Genomic DNA, 21319 nt, shown 5'->3' with positions numbered 1-21319 from the left:
ATATTATAAGAAAAGATAGATTTAATAAGCATAGAAATAACAAAACAATTTAATGTTTTTTTTTAAAAAATTTTAAATGAAAGACCCTTTATCAATACCTCACATAGTGTTCCGGGAAAGTCCTTTTGCCTAAGCGGCGAGTTTCCTCCTTATATAGATGCAAACTAAAAATACTAGTAGAAATTTCCAAATTTGCAAGATATTTGAACTATTTTCTATTTTATTTTATTGGGTTTTTAAAATAAAAACTTTACCATTCTTTGCAATCAGCTATTGATTTTCAACCGACTCAAGGCTAAGCTCAGGCACACCTTTCTAGAACATTGATCTCACATCTTGGGATCAAACTCCTACGATTATATTGGTTAGTCTTTTGTTCTCTAAAGTCTTTTTTAAGCATGCCAAAAAAAATAAATGCACCTTTGAAGAATAGAACAAGACTTTTGAGGCCCCTTAGAGACACTTGTTTTACAAAGAAAATTAAACTACCTTCACCCCTTGGGTGTAAGGCCTTTAGCAGGCCAAAACAAGGTACAAAATTAGGATTGCCTGATAAGGAAATGGAATGCAAAAGTAAATGAGGGTTTGTGTTTGTAGAATTTATTTTTTCACAATAAATATTTTGAAAGGTTGTAGAGAAGGTATATTATAAAGGGGGGTGATAGATATATGGCAAAAGGTGACTAATAAGTCAAGTTATTCGAGTGGTAAACATAGAGAAGCTACTTGTTGACCAAATTTAGAAAAATCTGAAACTTTAGTTTATTGCTTTTTGAGTTAAATGTTGTGGTGAATTATGTAAAGAAACCAATGTGACTATTTCAATATAAGTTGGATTTTAGAATTAATATCGATATTTAAATGACATCTAAGTATGATCAAATAACACAGATCATTGGATAACATTTCTAAGGAGTGGCGGATAAGTAATTTTCTCTGAAAGTTCAAATTAATAATAATATATTTCATGAAGATGACACTAATTAATGACATATATATATATATGATTTTTTTATATATGTATTTTATCAATATTAAGAATATCTAAATCTAATCCCTAATAATAATTTTGTTGTAGTAAAGTACCAAGATGATATTTGCATATTAAAACCTAAAGTCGAAAGAAAAATCTTAATTGTATTTTTTTTTTCATTTAAGGATAATTTTAGGTTATAAATTGTATGAAAATGAATACAAAATTTACAACTAAAAAATATGTTTTAAATCAAAAGATCGAAAAGAAAGTCATTAGATCCTTAAATGAATGGAACACAAGCTAAACAAAGACAAAAAAAAAGAAAAAGTCATTAGATCTTTAATTAAAGAGACCGAATTATGATGATGGAAAGATTAATTTATATTATAAAAAGAAAATATAATCTTTATAAAACTTTTATTAAAATATGATTTTTTTTTTGAAATGAACATTTCAAGAAGCGATTGAGTCACAATGAAGTGTGAATTAAAAGAAACGATTGAGTTACAATAATGGATAGACTCATTTACATTGTAAAAGAAAGATAAATTTTTTTATAGAGCCTTTTCTTTTCAACTAAAGAAGACATGTGTCCACCATGGACAACCTTTGTATCAAGCGCTTGCAAAATTGCACCATTTCTCCACCACACACCCCTGTGACCTTTTACATGCCAAAAACACACACAAGGTAGGCTAGCTCGAAGTTATGTCCAGGCCTAAAAGAAATCGCGAGTCGAAACAATATTTGCTTCGATCTTTATCTGCTTGATGAAGCCCCACTACACCAGCTCAACACTCTCAACGCAACAGGCAGGACCTCACTCGTGAGATGGGTTGCGTAAACATGCTGTCCGTGGACGCTGCTCACTGCAGCCATTCCTTGTTCTCTCCCCTGCCTCGTGGTTTCTGCTCCTTTACCGGCCAGACCGCTCTCTGCCACGCCTTGCCCAAGTCTAACTTTTCCTCGTTTGTGAGTTCCCTTTGCTCAGAGAGAGAGAGAGAGAGAGAGAGAGAGAGAGAGAGAGAGAGAGAGAGAGAGAGAGAGAAGCACAAGCTGCAATTGTAAGTAGACCCTTGTCAGTTGTGGGTTTACCAAGGCTATTTGTTTAAGTTCCCTGGGTTGCTGGGCATCAGTTGCAAGGTCCACTATGCTTCTTCACTGTAACTTCGGACAGGAATGGGGGAAAATCAGGACATAAAAAAACCATTTGCATTTGCTAAAAGCTTCAGGGAATGAGGCCCTATCACATGTTGCTCAATAGTTGCAAGAATAGTAAACGAATTGGGGAATCTAGAAAATAAAATGCTTAGTGGACAGAGTCTTTGTCTTGAGGGTTGACACACCTCTTTGCCTTGAGGTATTTGTTTGGAGAGTTAAATTAGTTGTGTTGTCATTAATGTTGGCTCCATAGTGAAATGAAATCTTTAGTGGCATTGGCTGATGCGCAAACTTGGATCAAGGGTCATACACCTTCCCTTCTTGGTTGCAGCCTAACTAACCATATAACAAGGTTAACACTTTTTACTTCTTTGGTTAACCCTAAACCCTCGTCTAGGTAGGTTCTTAGTAGTATTCATTTCTAGTATTAGCTTACTTTAGGATTTAAGAATTTGTTCCGTTAGAAGTTGTTGCGTGGAGTCTAATTTTTAGGATCAAATCTTTGAGATGTCTTATCCTTGTGTTAGCTTAAAGTTTAGTACTTGTTTCAAGTTTTCCTTTATCTTTCTTTCCTTAAGCATTTCTAGTGAATAACGGTTTGTTTTATTTAGTACCAAATAAAGTGATTTAGCTTTTTTCTTTTTTTTTGTTTTCTTGTGTCCCTTGCTTTTGTATTTTTGTGAGTGTTTTATCCCCTCTTATAATTTGTAAGTTGAGACATATTTTGACCTTATGAAGGTAGATATAACAAGGTTCTCTTGCATCTCTAAGTGATTCATTTTGAAGGAGCATTTAATCCTTGGAATTTGGCGGTTAGGACAATTCCTATAGGATTACATTGGTAGAGTGATGGCTGAAACTCAAATCTAGAATCTAAAATGGGCATAGACAAGTGCCTTGTTGCATGGGTATCCATTATATTGTTAGTATGATTTTTTGGTTTGAAAAGCCTTCTCGGGATCTCTATTGGATTGTTGATACTATGCCAAAAGTGGCAGCGGAGGTGTATGTGGATCATGGGCGTACTAAGGAGAGTCCAAATCTAGGCAATATGCCCAGAACTACTATTGCAAATGTGACTCATACGGTTGGAAACTAGAAGAGAAAGACTCTATATGATACAAGCCACCTTTTTGTCACTTGATGACCATGGGCAACAAGAGAGGCTCCTTTCTTTAGTGACTTGATTGAATTCATCATCACGATAGGCTGCAACACCTTTTGAAGTTGCTCTAGAGATGGATCTCAGGTCAATTGATAGCTAAGCACATGGAAGTTGAAACACATCATTGAAGGCCAAACATTTCCAAGAGAGATGTTTCCAACACCAACCACAGACAAAGTAGAATTATCACCAATATGTATAGATGAATAGATAGTACGATAGCTGTCTCGTAGTTTAAGAAAGGAAAGTGTCACGTGACACATCCAACCCTATGTGTCCGTGGACAAGCTACAACACGACAAGGGTTTAGTCAGTTTAGATTTAGAAGTGATCTGGCACTTTTGTGAGTCTGTTCGCAGACCGTGCTCGTCGAGACACTTAGATTAGATGCATATCCTCTGGTTGCACACAACATGACCATCAGATTCTAGTCAGATCCCATCAGTAGCATTTTTACAGTGCATAGGCCTATTTTCCCTATTTTTGACATTTTTCACTTATTATTTTTTTAAGTGACTTTTGTTGGAAAGTAGGTAGGGCAATTTTGCTAAGTTAATTTATAAGCAAACTAGAGTTAGCACTTTCTGGCAGAAGAGGCAGCAAGAGCACTCGCTCAACAGGCAACTTCTCAACAGAACCCCAAGCCCTAGCGTTTTTGCTCACAACAACCACCTAGCGTTTTTGGACCAGATTGGCCAGCATTTTTGCTCTTGCAGATCCCTGGCGACAGAAGACTCAACAAGAAGCCTAGCGTTTTGCATTTGAAGAACAACCGGCGACAGATTGCAGATTTTCAGCCCTAGTGTTTTTGCATCTGCATCATCACCCAACGTTTTGCGGATTCACCGCGATGGAACATCAAGAAACCTCAACGTTTTCAGTTTTCAGCTTTTAGCCACCGCAGATCAAGTCCCGAACCTCGCAGATCTCACCTTCTCGCAGCAGTTCCTCGCCACATGGTCAATTTCCGTAAGGTTTACAGTTTCAGCCTGGAAAACGCAGAGTTCAGCATTTGCGTTTTCAGCGCGTTGTCGTCGCATCGTCGCCATCGACATCGTCACCAACATAGAGTCAGAATTCAGCAGATAGAAGATTTGCAGATTTCAGCCCTTAGAGTTTCCAGATTTCAAGCCGTCTCGTCGTCGTCCTCATCGTCGTTGACATCGTGGGCAAGTCCAAGCATTGTAGAGATTTGTGCAATCATAAGTAGACCGCTCTCGCCATAGAGAGTGGGGCCTTCGGAGGAGGGTTTTACGTCTCTGGTGTCGTAATCTCTTCCCTATCTCTCAGTCTCATGCACTTCCGTTCACAATGTCCATTCACTTTGTTTGTGTCCATTGCACTCTCACTAAAGGAACGGAAGGCTCTCCCTTTTGTACGTAAAAGGAACCCTTGAGCACAGTTCGGAGCACTCATCTTGAGCAAAGTTCAACATTCATTCCGCTGCACCTTACATTGGTATCAAAGCTTTGGCAGTGTTCTGTATAACTCAAGGAAAGAACCACAAGAATCACAAGATTTTTTTTTTTGCTTGTTGCGGTCGCACGAACCCAAGTTCACTTGGGCGTGTCGATTCCTAGTCGTGTTTTTGAAGAGTGACAGGAATCCCAGGAAAGAAGGGCTTGTCCAGATTCCCCTTATGCCTCTTTTCACTCATTGAGAGCGGATCGTGCACTTAGCGGCCGGCCAATCAACGTGAGGTGGGAAAAAGCAACCTTGGTGTGAGTGCAAGGCCGCCAAGGGGTGCGCGGCGCGCCCGCGGAAAAGAGCACAACTCAGGTGAAGAGAAGATCCTTCTCTAACACAGATTGCAAGCGAAAGAAGAACCTCGACCCGCAAGAACCTCAAGAACTCAAGAACCCCAAGAACTAAGACCCACAAGAACCCAAGTTCCTCGTGAAGTTAAGAACCGAAGACCACAAGAACCCAGGACTTCAGTGTATGATCATCACTCGAAGCGGAATGAATACTTCGCTTAGAGGTGATGAGCATGAGAGATGTCACGTGACACATCCAACCCTATGTGTTTGTGGACAAGCTACAGCATGATCAGGGTTCAGTCAGTCTAGTCAGTCTAGATTCAGAAGTGATCTGGCACTTTTGTGAGTCTATTCGTAGACCGTGCATGCCCGGTCACTTAGTGTAGATGCATATCCTCTCGTTGCACACAACATGATCATAAGCATTCCCATCAGAATCCTTTAGCGGAATTTTCTAGTGCATTTAGCCTATTTTACCTGTTTTTGGCATTTTTCACTTATTAATTTAAGTGACTTTCCAACAAAAGTAGGTAGGGCAATTTGGGTAAGAAAATATATAAGCAAACCAAAGTTAGCACTAAATGGTAGAAGAGGCAACGGGAGCCAAGCTCAGTAGGCAACTTCTCAGCAAGACCAAGCCTTGGTGGATTCCCTCCAACCAGCAGATCCCCCTCATCCCAGCGTTTTGGAAAAGCAAGCCTCAGCTTTGGCGTTTTTGCATCAGCAGTCGTCACCATACCTCCCAGCCACTAGCGCTTGCATCAGCATCATCATCCATCGCCGAAGCAGACAAGCTATCGTTTTTTGGACCAGCTTCCCTAGCGGTTTGGATCCCAGCAGTATGCAGCAATGCAGTGAATTTCAGCATTAGAAGACCATCAAGATCAGCCCCTAAAAGAGGTAGTAGATTCAGCTCGGAAAGACCATCAGTTTTCAGCCTAAAGAAACCTCAGTTTTCAGCCCTAAACCTGCAACAGATCAGCCCATAGCGTTTTTGGACAACAGATAAAAGATTGCAGATTTCAGCCCTAGTGTCGGCCTCGTCATCCCCGTCGTCATCGTGGACATAGCCTAGACTTGCATCATTCACATGCATTCAGTCTGTACCAGATTGTGTAATCATAAGTAGACCACTCTTGCCGACGAGAGTGGGGCCTTCGGAGGAGGGTTTTACCGTCTCTGGTGTCGTATCTCTCTTCTCTCTCTATTTCTCAGTCTCATACACTTGCATGCACAGTGTCCATTCACTTTATTTGTGATCATAGCATTCTCTCATTAAGAACGGAAGGCTCTACCTTCCATAAGAATGAAAAGGAACCGAGCACAGTTCGGAGCACTCACCTTGAGCAAAGCGCAAACATTCATTCCGTTGCACCTAACATTGGTGTCAGAGCTTTGGCAGTGTTCTGTAGCACTCAAGGAAAGAACCGCAAGAACCACATAAGTTTTTTTTGCTTGTTGAGGTCGCACAAACCCAAGTTCGCTTGGGCGTGTCGATTCCTAATCGTGTTTTTGAAGAGTGACAGGAATCCCAAGAAAGAAGGGCTTGTCCAGCCTCCCCTTGTGTCTCTTTTCACTCATTGAGAGCGGACCATGCACTTAGTGGCCGGCCAATCGACGTGAGGTGGGAAAAAGAAACCTTGGTGTGAGGGCAAGGCCGCCAAGGGGTGCACCCGTGGAAAGGAGTAGAACTCGAGTGAAGAGAAGATCCTTCTCAAACACAGATTGCAAGCGAAAGAAAACCTCAAGAACCTCAAGACCCTCAAGAACTCAAGAACCCAAGAACCCAAAACCCTAGTGCATGGTCATCACCTGAAGCAGAATGGATACTTCGCATACAAGATGAGCATGAGAGAGGTGAATAAGAATTTTCCCCACCAGGAGGTTTTTCCGACCCTCCCCCATCCCCATCTACGTCAAGGATTGCACTAACTCCTACGGAGGCTTTCGACAAGATGGTGATGGGACATGAAGTTAGACCGCGAAGAAAGAAAAGCAGAAAGAGAAACAAAAAGAAAGGCCTACGAAGAACGAAGGGCAGCCATAGATCATGAATACAAAGAAGGAATGGCAGCCATAGCGCGTGAGAGCGAGCAAGCACGCTTGGAAGAAAAAGAAAGTCAAGCCAAATTTGATCGCGAGAACAAAGCAAGACAAGCAGAATTTGATCGCGAGAACGAAGCCATCAAAGAAAAGAGCGACCAACACATGAAAGAGTTCTTGCGACTCTTTTCTATGGTTCAGGCGCAGTTTGCACAAAATGAGGAACATGAGACTCTCTCAGTCTCTTCTTCTCCAAAGCATGATAAACAGGATTTGCATGATTATGAGAAGCATGATGAATTGAATGATAATGATGAGGATGATGATTTGAATGCCAATGATTTGCATGATGATTTGGTTGACAATGACAAGCCTGATGATTTGCATGATCAAGATGTGATTTCTCACAAGCATGATGAGTTGCATAAAGATGAGGTGATCGTTCACAAGGATGATGTGTTAGTGGATGCTTTTTCTAGCGAAGCTAACCTCGTTGCAGATTCGATCAATCACGAAGGATCGATCTTGGCTCTCGAGTCGAGGTCCATAGAACCCCCTCAAGAAGAAACGATCTTGGCTCTTGAGCCTCGGTCCAAAGAACCCTCACAAGAAGTATTATGTGTTCCATGATTGATACGCACGCATTGTTCGAGTGTTTCATTCGTCATCGTTTACTGTTTTTTAGTCAGCGTCTTTATGTGATCCCTTTTCCTAGGCATGACATATTGTACGTTGAGCACGTTTCACTCATGAATGAGCACGAATGTATGCCGATTGTTCATAAAAAGCTGAAAAGTATGCATTCAAGGACGTTACATTCCATGTCTCTTCCTTGGCATGACACATTTGTAGAAAGAGCACAAGAAAGTATGAGCACCAAGCATGGGCATTTCCTTTTGTGAATTGCCACAGCTGATTCCTTTAGATCATAAGAGAAAGATTCGATCTCATTGTTTGCGTGTGTGTGGTGAACGGGTTAGCACTCCGTCTCTTTGTTCATACCCATTGCATGCACAGTCTTTGAGGAAGACAAGATTTTTTCCACTCACTTTACATGGAACGGGTATGTTCATGTTTTTGTGTTGGAAGTGGTTTCAGGAATTTTCAGCCTCGGAGATTCTTGAAGAAGGTGGACCTACGTCCATAGAAGAAGTGGAAGCATTGAAGGAGACTCAGAAGACTTTGTGTCGCTTTCGGCACGGCCCAAAGAAGCAAGCGTTGTAGACCTTTATGAAGTTCAAGTACCGCACGACCCACACATCAGAGTGGGCCAGCGAAGAGTCCCTTCTAGGATTCCGGATGCTATTGGCGATCTCCCTCGACGCCATACAGTTCGGTACCAGTACCTCACTTTGAAAAGGAGGGGATGTCACATGACACATCCAACCCTATGTGTCCGTGGACAAGCTACACCATGATCAGAGTTCAGTCAGTCTAGTTAGTTTAGATTTAGAAGTAATGTGGCACTTTTGTGAGTCTATTCGTAGATCGTGCATGCCCAGTCACTTAGTGTAGATGCATATCCTCTGGTTGCACACAGCATGATCATAAGCATTCCCATCAGAATCCTAAAGGGGAATTTTCCAGTGCATTTAGCCTATTTTACCTATTTTTGGCATTTTTCACTTATTAATTTAAGTGACTGTCCAACAAAAGTAGGCAGGGCAATTTGGGTAAAAAAATATATAAGCAAACCAAAGTTAGCACTAAGTGGCAGAAGAGGCAACAGGAGCCAAGCTCAACAGGCAACTTCTTAGCAAGACCAAGCCTTGGTGGATTCCCTCCAACCAGCAGATCCCCTTCATCCCAGCGTTTTTGGAAAGCAAGCCTCAGCCTTGGCGTTTTTGCATCAGCAGCCGTCGCCATACCTCCCAGCCACTAGCGCTTGCATCAGCATCATCATCCATCGCCGGAAAGCAGACTAGCTAGCGTTTTTTGGACCAACTTCCCTAGCGTTTTTGGACCAGCTTCCCTAGCGGTTTGGATCCCAGCAGTATGCAGCAATGCAGCGAATTTCAGCATTAGAAGACCATCAAGATCAGCCCCTAAAAGAGATAGCATATTCAGTCCGGAAAGACCATCAGTTTTTAGCCTAAAGAAACCTCAGTTTTCAGCCCTAAACCTGCAGCAGATTTCAGCCCATAGCGTTTTTGGACAGCAGATAAAAGATTGCAGATTTTAGCCCTAGTGTCGGCCTCGTCATCCCCGTCGTCATCGTGGACATAGCCTAGACTTGCATTTTTGAGGCAGATAGAAAGCCAAGTCAAGACAGTGAATACAGAGAAAGCTATAGTGAGCCAGACAGAGAAGCAACCTGCTCAGAAGACTGTGCCTAGCCATTCAGTAGCACAAAGTGCAGTTGCTACTAGTTCTGGAAAAGATCAGGCAAAGGCAGCAACTTCTGAGAAGATAGCAGACCAGTCAGGGACAAAGGCAAGAGCAACGTGGACAAAGGCAAAGGTCCAGCTTCTTTGACTCTGCCAGGGGAAGTTTCTACTCCAAATACTGAACACATTCTGCACCTAGTGAAACAGGACAAGTTGTAGCAAATGCAGACCCATCAATTGAAAGGGCATCTTCTGCTACGCAAAGCTGATTATGCAACTTTACCCTACATGTCTCTAGTGACAATATATGAGCCTATTGATTCTGATCTAGCTACAGTTAAAGACAGATGTCGAGTTACCATTGTCAGTTATATGGGACAACTGGTGGAGGCTGCTGGGTCAAAAGATGAAGTGAAAAAGCTTAAAGCTGACTTGAAGGAGGTTGAAGATCAGATTCAAAAGCTCCAAAAAGCCCGGGAAGAGCAGAACATACAACACAGGGTACTAGAAGCTCATTCAGAAAGGGTTAATGAGTTATTAAACAAGAAGCTAGCTAAGGCTGAATTTGAGATAATGATCATCAAGAATCAACAAAATGAAGCACTGAGAGCTGTAGAACGGGCTGAAACAATGCTCAAAATGAAGCGGGTGGAATTCAACTCCCTGTTCATTTTCCATATAGCTCTGAAGGCTTCTCTTACTGAAAGATACATCTATAACAGCTTGGCTAAAATTCTAAATCCAACAGGCAATGCTGTTTTTGATTTAGAGAATTTGAAGTCCTGGAAAATATGCAGAGTGATTTGCAGGACAAGGTGACTTAGTATAATACTGCTCTGATGAATCAAGCCATATTGGATTATATTGAGCAGCAGACTTCTTCGGATGAGGTAGAAGAAGACAAGGAAGATGAAGACAAGGAGGATGGAGCTGATAAGGAGGAGGATGACCAAGAAGAAGGGCATACAAATGATGATGATGATGCCCCACCACCATCTCCACCTCCAAGACCTAGTACTAGTGGTACAGGGACAAATGAAGGAGGCCAGTCACAGCCAGACCAGCGATGCCAGAATGAGGGCCAGCAGGAAGGACAGAATGAAGGGCACCAGTCGGGTAATCAGCAGACTGAAGAACAGCAGCCCAGTCACACTAGGAATCAGCCAGCTGATCAGTCCCAACTCAGTAGGGATGCTAAAGGGAAAATGAAGGTGCAAGATGAGGGATCAATTGCTGATCATCAACATTCATTGCAGCTTATTACCCTGAACAAGCAATTGAGACATCAACAAGCCTTCATAACCAGGCAGTATCTGGAGGATGATGATCTCCTGTCTGATTTGAAAAGGTTTCAAAGGCTGTATGTTGGTACCAGGGAAATGGTGGAGCATTGGAAATCAGCAGCTTTCCATAATAAAGAATCTTGTTGTTTACCTGCGCATCCCAGTACAGTCTAGCTCTGCTGGAAAGAGTTCTTGAATGGATACTCACTTCTGAGGAGAGAGTGACAAACCCACACTTGCAAAGACAGTCTATTGCAGATTGTCGCTCCCTTGCCCTGGAATTAGAACTTCTGCTGGAAAACAGACCAACTTACAGATGTATGAAGGATGTTAGGGAACAGCTAAAGGAAGTTTTGGTGCAAATGCAAAATGCCAGAGGAGTTTTGTATCAGAGAGTCAGAGCCATTCTTGAGGACTAGACAACCACTAGCAAAGGACCTCAGACTAGAATGTCAGTCGGAGCACAGGCAACTGCTCTCCAAACATTTTTCGGGCTAGTGAGAATCACCAGAAAGATAATGCAGCAAGAGAACCAGGCTGTTCTCAATTTTTTAGAATTCGTGTTTGATTCTCCAGTTCTCTTGTATGCCTTTCCAGCAAGAGAGACAGAGCTGCCAAGATTCTTTCCAGCATTGTATCCTCAACACGCAAAACCAGTTGATCGCCTTACATACTTCAAGATCACCGATGAGCTTCAGGATTGGTATGAGTGATCGACTGTGGAATAGAAGACTTGGCAAACCCTGTTCAATGATGCTCTCCAAATCAATGATCTTCAGACAGTGAAAGAGGAGATGCATAGGATCCGGATGTGTATGGGCCAGTGGAAGATTCAAATCAGAGGCCTGACCAGGATTACTAATCAGCTTCTGCAACTTACTGTCGAATCTTCTAAATTGACTGAAAAGGATATTGCAGCAAAGGCAGGTCTGGCACCACAGTATAGGGAGATGGCTGAGATTCTTTTTGAAGCTCGAGTCAAAACTAATCAGCCACTTCCAGAAGGATGGATCCATATTGCTTTGCATTGTCATAAGTTGGCCAGAATGAGGATTACCAAGGGCAGGCGTACACTCTATGATGCTGACACCAAAACCTATCATTCCCTCACGCCTTATGAAGTAGAGATGACCACCAAAAGGCGCGATCAGCTTGAGCAAGAGGCCATTTACCGACTGATTCAAAAAGAGAATGCTGGTACTGGGACTTCTCATGCACCATCCAGGTCAAAGGGCAAACGGAAGACGGTCCAATGAAAGGATATTGGGTAGTTCCATCTCAGACTTCAGTGGCTACTTTTCTTCCTCAGCGGGTAGGTGGAGATGAGAGCTCTACCTTGGCCTGATGAGAGCTCCACCTTGGCCTGGTGAGAGCTCTACCTTGTCCTTTTTAGCTGCCTCTCGCAATCTTTGTATCACCAATCTGTCGGTGGTCATGCCAGATTCCCAACATCAGAACCAGACGGTGGAGTTTTCAGTCTCACATCAGAATCAGACAGGGGAATTTTTTAGAAATTTTGGAATCTTGCCAAAATTCAAGAAAGAAGGGAAGTAGTGGACGGCGGGATAGTTCACTATGTGGGAACGTCTTCTTAGGAGATGGGAAACGAATTACTTAGTAGTTACTATGGTAATTACTACAATAAACCCAAAGTGTATAAATAGGGCCCATTACATTGTAATCAGGTTGGTAGTTGGCAATTCTTATCATTTGGGGGTGAAAGCATAGAATGGTGTCTAAATACTTGGTGTCCATGGACACCAAGTATGATGCTATGGATGGCACCATAGCTGGGATTTTAAGTCAATAATTTTTAAAAGAATATAGGTAAGATAACTGACTTCACGACTCCACTACTCGGATTGAAAGACATGGAGCGGTTAGCACGCATGGATCTCTCCCTCTCTCTCTCCCTTTCTCTCTCTCTCTCTCTCTCAGATGGACTCCAATGCCCATCTCCATCTCTCTCTCTCTCTCCTACTCTCCTGTTCAGAATATGGATGATGAAGACTCCCTTCCTCTTGCTTTGGTTCCAGCTCATACCTCCTCACAAGCAGCAATGGAGATTCTTGAACTCAACAATGCAGCACAATTGGATTTCAGTTCACTATTACAATCAGGAAGTTTTGTACGACTTCATTCATTTCAAACTACTGCAGACTGTTCCAGGATGGTGGATGACGGATTTTATGATGAGGCACATGGAATAGACACCATTCATACGCAGGTGCACTCCAAGAGAAAGGCTTGTCTAAATGAGGATGAAAGCGATGTCGTGCAAGAAAGCAAGTACAGCCAAGCGTCAACATTGGAGCGGAAGATTGTCATAGGGAGGACGTCGATGTACACACAAAGGAAGACAAGAAGCAACATACTATTCAGAATATTGTTCAGCACATTGTGAGACAGTTGCATAGTTACGGGAAAGAAGATAAGAATGCAATTCTTCAAGGTGTTTTCAATGATGATAGAATCTTGCCATTCTGTGAAGATCTGTATCTTCGTGCAAATGGCCTTATTTTTGCACTCAAGGTCTCCTTACAGGAATTAAAGATTCCAAAATCAGCTGACGAGATGTTTTTAAAATGAAGCACATTCAGCATGCTGGTGAATGGATTACTACATGATAATGGGATCCAAGGTAGAGGTGTTACTCTACATAAAGTGGCAAAGCTATTAAATGTTCATCCAAGGAATTTATATTCAGCTTTGGGTAGACTTGACAGTGATCCTATGTCAAGTACACTGAGGTTCGACTTATGCAAAAGGAAGTCTGGAAATGCTGGGTCCTTATCGGAGGAATTGAAGCAGACAATTATTACATTTTGGATAGAGCACAGTAGGGTGTCTCCAAATAAGAAAGATATTTGTCGGAAATGATTAGGCAAAAAACATTATCAAGAGCATCCCATACACTTACTTGATGAATCTCAGGTAAACATGTCTCATTCTTACAATGAATAACTCTCAAGTGAAACATCTCACTCTTATGAATAGCTACCCATTGTGTGTCATGGAGTTGTGTACATCCTACTATATGTGATATGTAGCCAAGTAATGTGTCAAGATAGTCCATTGTCTCTACCTACGCTATTATGTATGCTATATTGCACAAGTGTAGCCCAGGGTCTATGCTATAAGTGTGCCATGTAAAAGGACTCTATTGTAGTAAGATAGCAACATGTGTGCTATACAGTAAAAGTGTGTGTAAGAATAGCACAATGTTCTTGTCTATGATATGATGTGTGGTATGTGAAAAAGCTATATTACATATTGAGAGCACTATGTGTGCCATATAGCGTTAGTGTGTGTAATAAGAGGTCAATGTCCCTATCTATGCTATTATGTCATAGTATTTCTTACAGTATGAGTGCTATATAGCATAGCTATGTGTAATAATAGCCCGATGGTTCTGTCTATGCTATTATGTGTGCCATGTAGCAGGACTCTATCAGAGTATGACAACATCATGTCTGCTATATAGCAATAGCACAATATACCTATCTATGGTATTATGTGTGCTATCAGATTTTATAATATTATGAGAGCACTATGTGTGCTACATAGCAGATGTTAGTGTAATAGTAGCACGATATCCATGTCTATGCTATTATGTGTGTTATGCAGAGTGTGATATGTGTAATAATAGAACAATATCCCTGTCTATGCTCTTTTGTGTGTTATGTAGAAGAACTATGTTATAATATGAGAGCACTATGTGTGCTATATAGCAGACGTGTGTGATGTGTGTGTAATAACAGCTAAAAATCCCTATCTATGCTATTATGTGTTATATAACAAAATTGAGCATGTAATGAAAGCTGAGTTATGTATCTATGCTATGTAGCATAGCTATGTGTAATTATACCAATGCATCTGTAGCTATGCTATTATGTGTGATATATAACAAAATGTAATTCTAATGCATTTTTTTTTTCAAGCAGACAGAGTATTTCTTGAAGTTTAAAGATAGCCACCCACATGTGACAATTGGGCAAAGGTCCTTTGAGAAGCTGAAGCCTTGGTTCGTGCGGAAGTTGAAAGATCGAAATACTTGCTGTTGTGTTTATCATATCAAACTGATGTATCTCAAAGATGCATTTAAGGTCATGTACATATAAATGCAATGTTTGCAAATCAGATGGGGTGAATGCAGAATGTCTTGCCGTTGAGCACTCGTTTTCAGGGATCACGAAGTTGTGGGAATCATGCGTATGTACAAAGGCTGAGGGGGATATGTTCCATAAACACACCTGCTTGATGGGCCAATGCAAAAACTGTGGTGTGGAAAAGATCAGCCTTTGTCCACGAGAACTTGCAGAGATGACAAAGATAGTTCCACTGCAAGTCTTCGAGGACATTAAAGTTCAAACTAAGCATGGTCTAAGTAAGAGAAAGATATTGTCACTCAAACAGGTGGCTTTAAGTGTGCTGACAGGGAGGATAAAAGACGACATCAGAATCTTCATCGAGCACAATTTCACTTACAGATGGCAGGCACATCAATACAGAGAATGTTTGAAGGTGTTTCCTTCAGATACCATTATATCTGTAGTAGACTTTGCTGAAAATTACTCGTTCAAAGAGCAAAATGAAGTACAATCCATGCATTGGCATACAGATCAATGCATCATCCTTGTTCACATGACGTACATGCGTGACAACGAAGATGAAAGTATTATCAAGCATATGCATTTCTACATCTCCGATGATAGGCAACATGATACGCTATTTGTCCAGCATTGTTTTCTTCTTTGTGATCAGTGGCTTAAAGACCAGAGGCTGAATTTCAAGAAGCACTGGGTGTGGTCAGATGGTGCAGCCTCGCAATTCAAGGCTGCAAGGCCATTTTACTTTGTTGCTAGATATTACCAACTAATAGGTACAGAGATGACATGGAATTTTTTTGGCTCTAGCCATGGCAAGGGGGAGCATGATGGGGCTGGCGTTGTGATAAAGAGAGCCCTTACACATGAACAACTCAAGAGTAATGGAGTTGTTCTTAGGCAAGGTGCAGACGTGGTTGCATTTTTTACGAGAACAATGTCCAATGCTGCATGTAGCTCTTATGCACAATCCACTAAAGCAGGTCCTACTATAAACATGAAATTTTGGCTAGTAAAAGAGACAGAAGTGGACAGGTCTAATCTATGGGGTTGTGAGAGAGTACCAGGATCTCGATCACTCCATTGCATTTCAGGCTTTTGTCGTCATGATCCTACTCAATTCAGGACTAGGCGGCTTTCTTGTTTTTGTGATGCTTGCATGAAGGGCCATTGGAGGACTTGTTCCAGCAAATCATATGCAGGCAAGTGGACACATAAGGCATTGAAACCACTCTCTTAGGTAGCAGAAGAGATTGAGGTACCAGAAGATGAAGCTGCAATGTTTGAGGGATCCCAGGATATGCTGAGTGAGTATCTCATTGAAGGTGATAACTTTGCAGTCAATGCAGACACTGGCAATGCAGAAGGTGTAGAGTTCTTTCTTTTGAGATGTACAAAGAGAAATTGGATGACAGATTGCATCTTAAGAGATAAGTGGAAAAACAAATGTGATAAAAACACTTATGTTGTCACAGGGTGTTATTATCAACAGCAAGAGGGGGACCCAAATCACTACACTCTACTTGATGATAGGGGAGTTACTAACCTGTACTCTCACCTTGTTCGGGCAACCAAGTTTGACATGCCTTTGGTAGATGCTACCTCAAAGACATATTATTTATCTCCGGAACTACATGAAACCATTTACAATGCCATGCCCTATGAAGCAGCATGATACCTATTTAACAGGCTTATATTATGTTCTATATAGCCTTCACCATTCAGTACCTCCTTACACATGTCCATTGTGCTATGTATCACATAGCACACAACCACACAGAGCACATAGCATAGAATCACACACATTTCAGATAATGAGGTTACTATTGTGAACATGTTGCACCTTGAAAAAATTTAGCCAAGATATTTGTCGGAAACGATTGGGAAGAAAAAATTATCAAGAGCATCCCATTCACTTTCTTGATGAATTTCAGGTAAACATGTCTCATTCTTACAATCATCTCACTCTTATGAATAGCTACCCATTGGGTGTTATGGAGTTGTGTACATGCTACTATATGTGATATGTAGCCAAGTAATGTGTCAAGATAGTCCATTGTCTCTACCTACGCTATTATGTGTGCTATATTGTACAAGTGTGTGTAATAATAGCCCAATGTCCCTGTCTATGCTATAAAAGGACTCTATTGTAGTAAAATAGCAACATGTGTGCTATACAGTAAAAGTGTGTGTATCACATAGCACAATGTTCCTATCTATGATATGATGTGTGGTATGTGAAAGAGCTATATTACATATTGAGAGCACTATGTGTGCCATATAACGTAAGTGTGTGTAAGAAGAGGCCAATCTCCCTATCTATGCTATTATGTCATAGTATTTCTTGCAGTATACGTGCTATATAGCATAACTATGTGTAATAATAGCCCGATGGTCCTGTCTATGTTATTATGTGTGCCATGTAGCAGGACTCTATCAGAGTATGACAACATCATATCAGAAAAAAAAAATTACATCATATCACCAAAATAAAATTACATCATTCAATCATTAAGTTTAGAGAACTTTGAACAGGTCAATTTTTTGTGTAGTAATTGCAAGTACATTCAGTGCACAAAATGTTGTATACACGATTCCATAACCACAATCAACCTTCCTTACATACTTCTCATTGACTTCTATAGTGGCTGATGACACGAGCAGACACACTATCCGAAGGATTTTCAAACTGGTTCATCTTTGCATAAGCATTAGGGCTGGGTGAGACTGTCCACTTGACTAACCAAGGGAACAATGTGCTAACCAGGTAAATTGGGGACTGACAAATATCTGTTGGTTCAAATGAAGTAGGACAGACACAAGTCCCGGGAGGGTTGAGCAGACACTTGTAGAGTGTGTCATCCACCACCAGTGTATTATCAGAGTTGAACTTAGGATGGTGCTTCCAAAAGTCTTTCAAACACTTGAAAAATATGGGCTTTGCATTATCTCTACATGGAGGGATCCCAGGAACTTCATTTAGATTGAAGCTCGTCTCTCTACACCCCTCTTGACCGATAATATCGAGGAAATGTTGTTTGTTCAGCCTAGGAAAGCATGCACTCAAAGCAAGTGCTAGATTGTCCTGGGTCATGCAGCTCCATAGTGCAACTTGTGCTGTTTGCAGCAGTGCATGCAAAAAGATTGATGCATTGGGCCTGACCACATATTCAAATTGCATCTTTCCTGTAGCATTTGGCGTAGTGACTACCTGATACCTTGATCTTGCCCAATCCGGAATACTGCTTCTCGCTATTCCTTTGTAGAAGGAGACCTTATGCCTCCTTATGAGAAGCCCATTCACATCTAGTATGATGCATAAATTGTCCCTTCTCTTTTGTCCTCAAAAGATGCAGGAGGCAGTGCAACAATCTGTACTGGCATTACCACAAGACACGGCCTCTCTTGCCTCTCATATTCATGTCCATTTTTGGCCTCTTTATCAACATTCTTTGTACCTGCCTCATTTGTATCTGTAGCAGCCGCTCGACCCATAGGGACCTCTGGACTTTTACCTTTGGTATTCCCAACAGTGGGATCTGTACAAGACTCAGTTGTATCATGCGCAACTGCCTCTTTCGTGTCCACAACAGCCATGAAATGTTCTCCCATTGCCTCTCCCGATTGAGCTGCTCTATCACTGGGCACCTCTGCGCCTTTCCCTACCTCATTGTTTTGCTCTATACATGCCTCATTTGTATTATGTGTATTTGCCTCTTTCATGTCCGTAGCAGCCACGAGAACTTCTCCCATTGCCTCTCCCAATTGAACTGCTCTGTCGTATGCCTCAACTGTGTAGGCAGAAGCCGCGACATCACCGTTACACATGGGTGCAAGGCAGGGAGAATACATCCAAGCTTCTGGCATTGAACGGGAATCCACATCCTACACAATGGTAGAACCCATTAAGTTCCACCTCGCTAATGCTCTGCTTAAAATCCACAGGAGGAAAAGGCTTCATCAAACTGGCTCCCACGTTATGTGAAGTCCTCTCCATGGTAACACAAAATTTAAAGTGCTCTGATTCCTGTGCTATGTTGGTCTCTACTTCTGCAAGTAGTTCTTGTGAAACAAATAAGACAACACATCTAATTTAAGTCTCAATAACCCAACAAAAGCAGATTGCTGAAAAGAATATGCAGCGTGAATCTTATCCCTTATTTGCAATACCACATATAAGACAAGCACTTACTCTATATGCTATAAACACAATCTTGATGTGGTATATGATATGCACTGTGCTATATAGCACATAGAACAGTCCAAGTATAATGTGCTATAAGTGCTACATAGAGTATGCACTGTAGATCATAGTAGAGAGACTTTTTAAAATACCAGATATAGCCCAAAAATTTTCTCTATATATGCTATATAGCACAAGCTTGTTGGATATATGATATGCAGTGGGCTATATGAGAAATAACACATAGCATATAGCACAAATATTGTGCTATGTAGCACATATCACAATTAGTGATGTGCTATGTAGCACATAGCAAAAATAGAGATTGTGCTATATAGCACAATTCACTATTCCACACACTCCAGGGCTATATTGTGAACATATAACACACAAAATGTGCTATTTAGCACATAGCACATAGCACATAGCACATAAAAAGATTGTGCTATGTAGCACATATCAATATTTAACACACACTTTAGGGCTATACTATGAGCATATAGCATACAGGTATACTATATAGCACATATTACACATGTCCATTGTGTTATGTATCACATAGCACATAACCACACAAAGCACATAGCATAGAATCACACACATTCCAAATAGATGAGGGTACTATTGTGAACATATTCACCTAGATTGAACTATAAAGCACATAGCACATAACCACACATAGCATATAACCACCCACTCCATGAAGATGATGGCTATGTTGTGACCATATAGCACATAGCACATAGCACATAGCATATAACCACCCACTCCATGAAGATGATGGCTATGTTGTGGCCATATAGCACATATTTTGTGCTATATAGCACATAGCAGAAATAGAATATGCTCATACAGTACATAACCATACAATCCATAACACTCTAACCACATAACCACATGGAAGTGAACCACATGCTCCAAAACAAAGTGAAGCACATGTAGGAGGGTATGCACCTTTGCTTTAGCCACATTGTCTTCTAATTCAGAAACGTTCTCTTTAGTAGTACTCGAGAACTGTCCAATCAAATCAATCAGGCGTTGTCGAGCTACAGGGTCTTGCACGCAATCAATCTCCGTTTGCAACTTTATGGCCAAAGTGTTTGAGCTTTGAGCACCCTCAGCCCTATGCAATTCTCTGACTTGATCCTCTACCTGCTTCTTTGCACCCTCAAGTCTTGACTTATAGTCTTGCAATCTGGCCTCTGCAATATTCTTCATTTCTGCAAGTGCACTGCTATCCTCCTCTGCCAATTGTACCAGGCATCCTCCTATAGGCACGCTTGACAATGGTACAGACGTACCTTCTATTTTCAATGATGATCTGGTAGAGGCAGCAGTGGTTTTGGAACCTCTCCCTCTACCACTCATCTGCTCTCTCCACCTCTTGATCTTGTTTTGCAAGTTGTGTCTTTCTTCTGAGGCTCTCATTGCCCTCTCTGCAAAGATAGCCCAAGAAATTTGATGTTTGCCAGATTCACTGCAGTTTTTCAATGCAAAGGCCTTTGCAAATTGAGTCCCTACTTCATACATGAAGGGACCCTCCTGGTAGACATCCCAGTGTCTCCACACAAGCTTTTGTAAGAACTCCGACCGAGCATGGTATGCCTTCACTTTCTTCTGGCTACCCGGAACAGGCTTTGGGCATATAAAGACAGCTTCCCAGTCCTCCTCAGAGATGTCATTGTTTCCTGTCAAGCTACGCGGATCAACTCCCTCCAATGGCAATCCACGCTCCATATGAAATTCCTCGGCAAGACGACAAAACTTCGTATGCAGAGGTGGTTCAATGTTCCTAACTAGACTGCTGCTTGCTTGAATCGGATGCTTTGAGGAAGGTGCCATGATGCAGTCTCAAGTGATATACCTGCACATCATCCAATGAACTCATGAGACATGGTGTGCCCTCGCTTATCATCCCTGCTAAAAAGAAACAAGAACTTCATGGGCCTGCTCTTGTAAGCAGGGCATTCAAGGTGATGTGCTATGGGATTTGCCCCAAGATTGCATGCAGCTTGTGGACTAGCAAATTACCTGGGGAGCTCACCTCTTGTTGCAAATGAGCAAGGTGTGGCACTCATGGAGCTCCAAATGCAGCTTAATGTAGCTAAATGATCCCAGGTGGGGCGCGCGTGCTCAAGCAGTAGAGAGTGTACATGTTCAATGGGAGAGACATACCTCGAAGAGAAGAGGGCGGTTACTGCAATCGTCCTTGAAGCAGCCAAGCTTGCACAGTAGAAGCTCTAAGCACAGTAGACCTTGAGCACGTGCGCACGAGAAAGAGAGAGAGGCGGGGGGTCGGGGGGCATGGTGTTTGA

The 21319-nt window shown here is 41.7% G+C and overlaps 1 protein-coding gene across 1 annotated transcript in view; it reads left to right on the top strand.

The window, feature by feature from the left end:
* Nucleotides 1–1635: 1635 nt before the first annotated feature.
* LOC147440021 (protease Do-like 9) overlaps nucleotides 1636–21319 on the top strand; it is a 214468-nt gene continuing 194784 nt past the window's right edge. The window contains exon 1 of the mRNA XM_086485715.1: nucleotides 1636–1948. Coding sequence (XP_086341841.1) covers nucleotides 1808–1948 — 141 coding nt within the window. The 5' untranslated portion in view covers nucleotides 1636–1807. The remainder of the gene's footprint in view (nucleotides 1949–21319) is intronic.

Source organism: Adiantum capillus-veneris, chromosome 16 (assembly GCF_014529385.1).
Source record: "Adiantum capillus-veneris isolate H3 chromosome 16, ASM1452938v2, whole genome shotgun sequence".
NCBI lineage: Eukaryota > Viridiplantae > Streptophyta > Polypodiopsida > Polypodiales > Pteridaceae > Adiantum > Adiantum capillus-veneris.
Note: the sequence above shows the minus strand (reverse complement) of the source record. Positions and strands in the feature narration are given on the sequence as shown.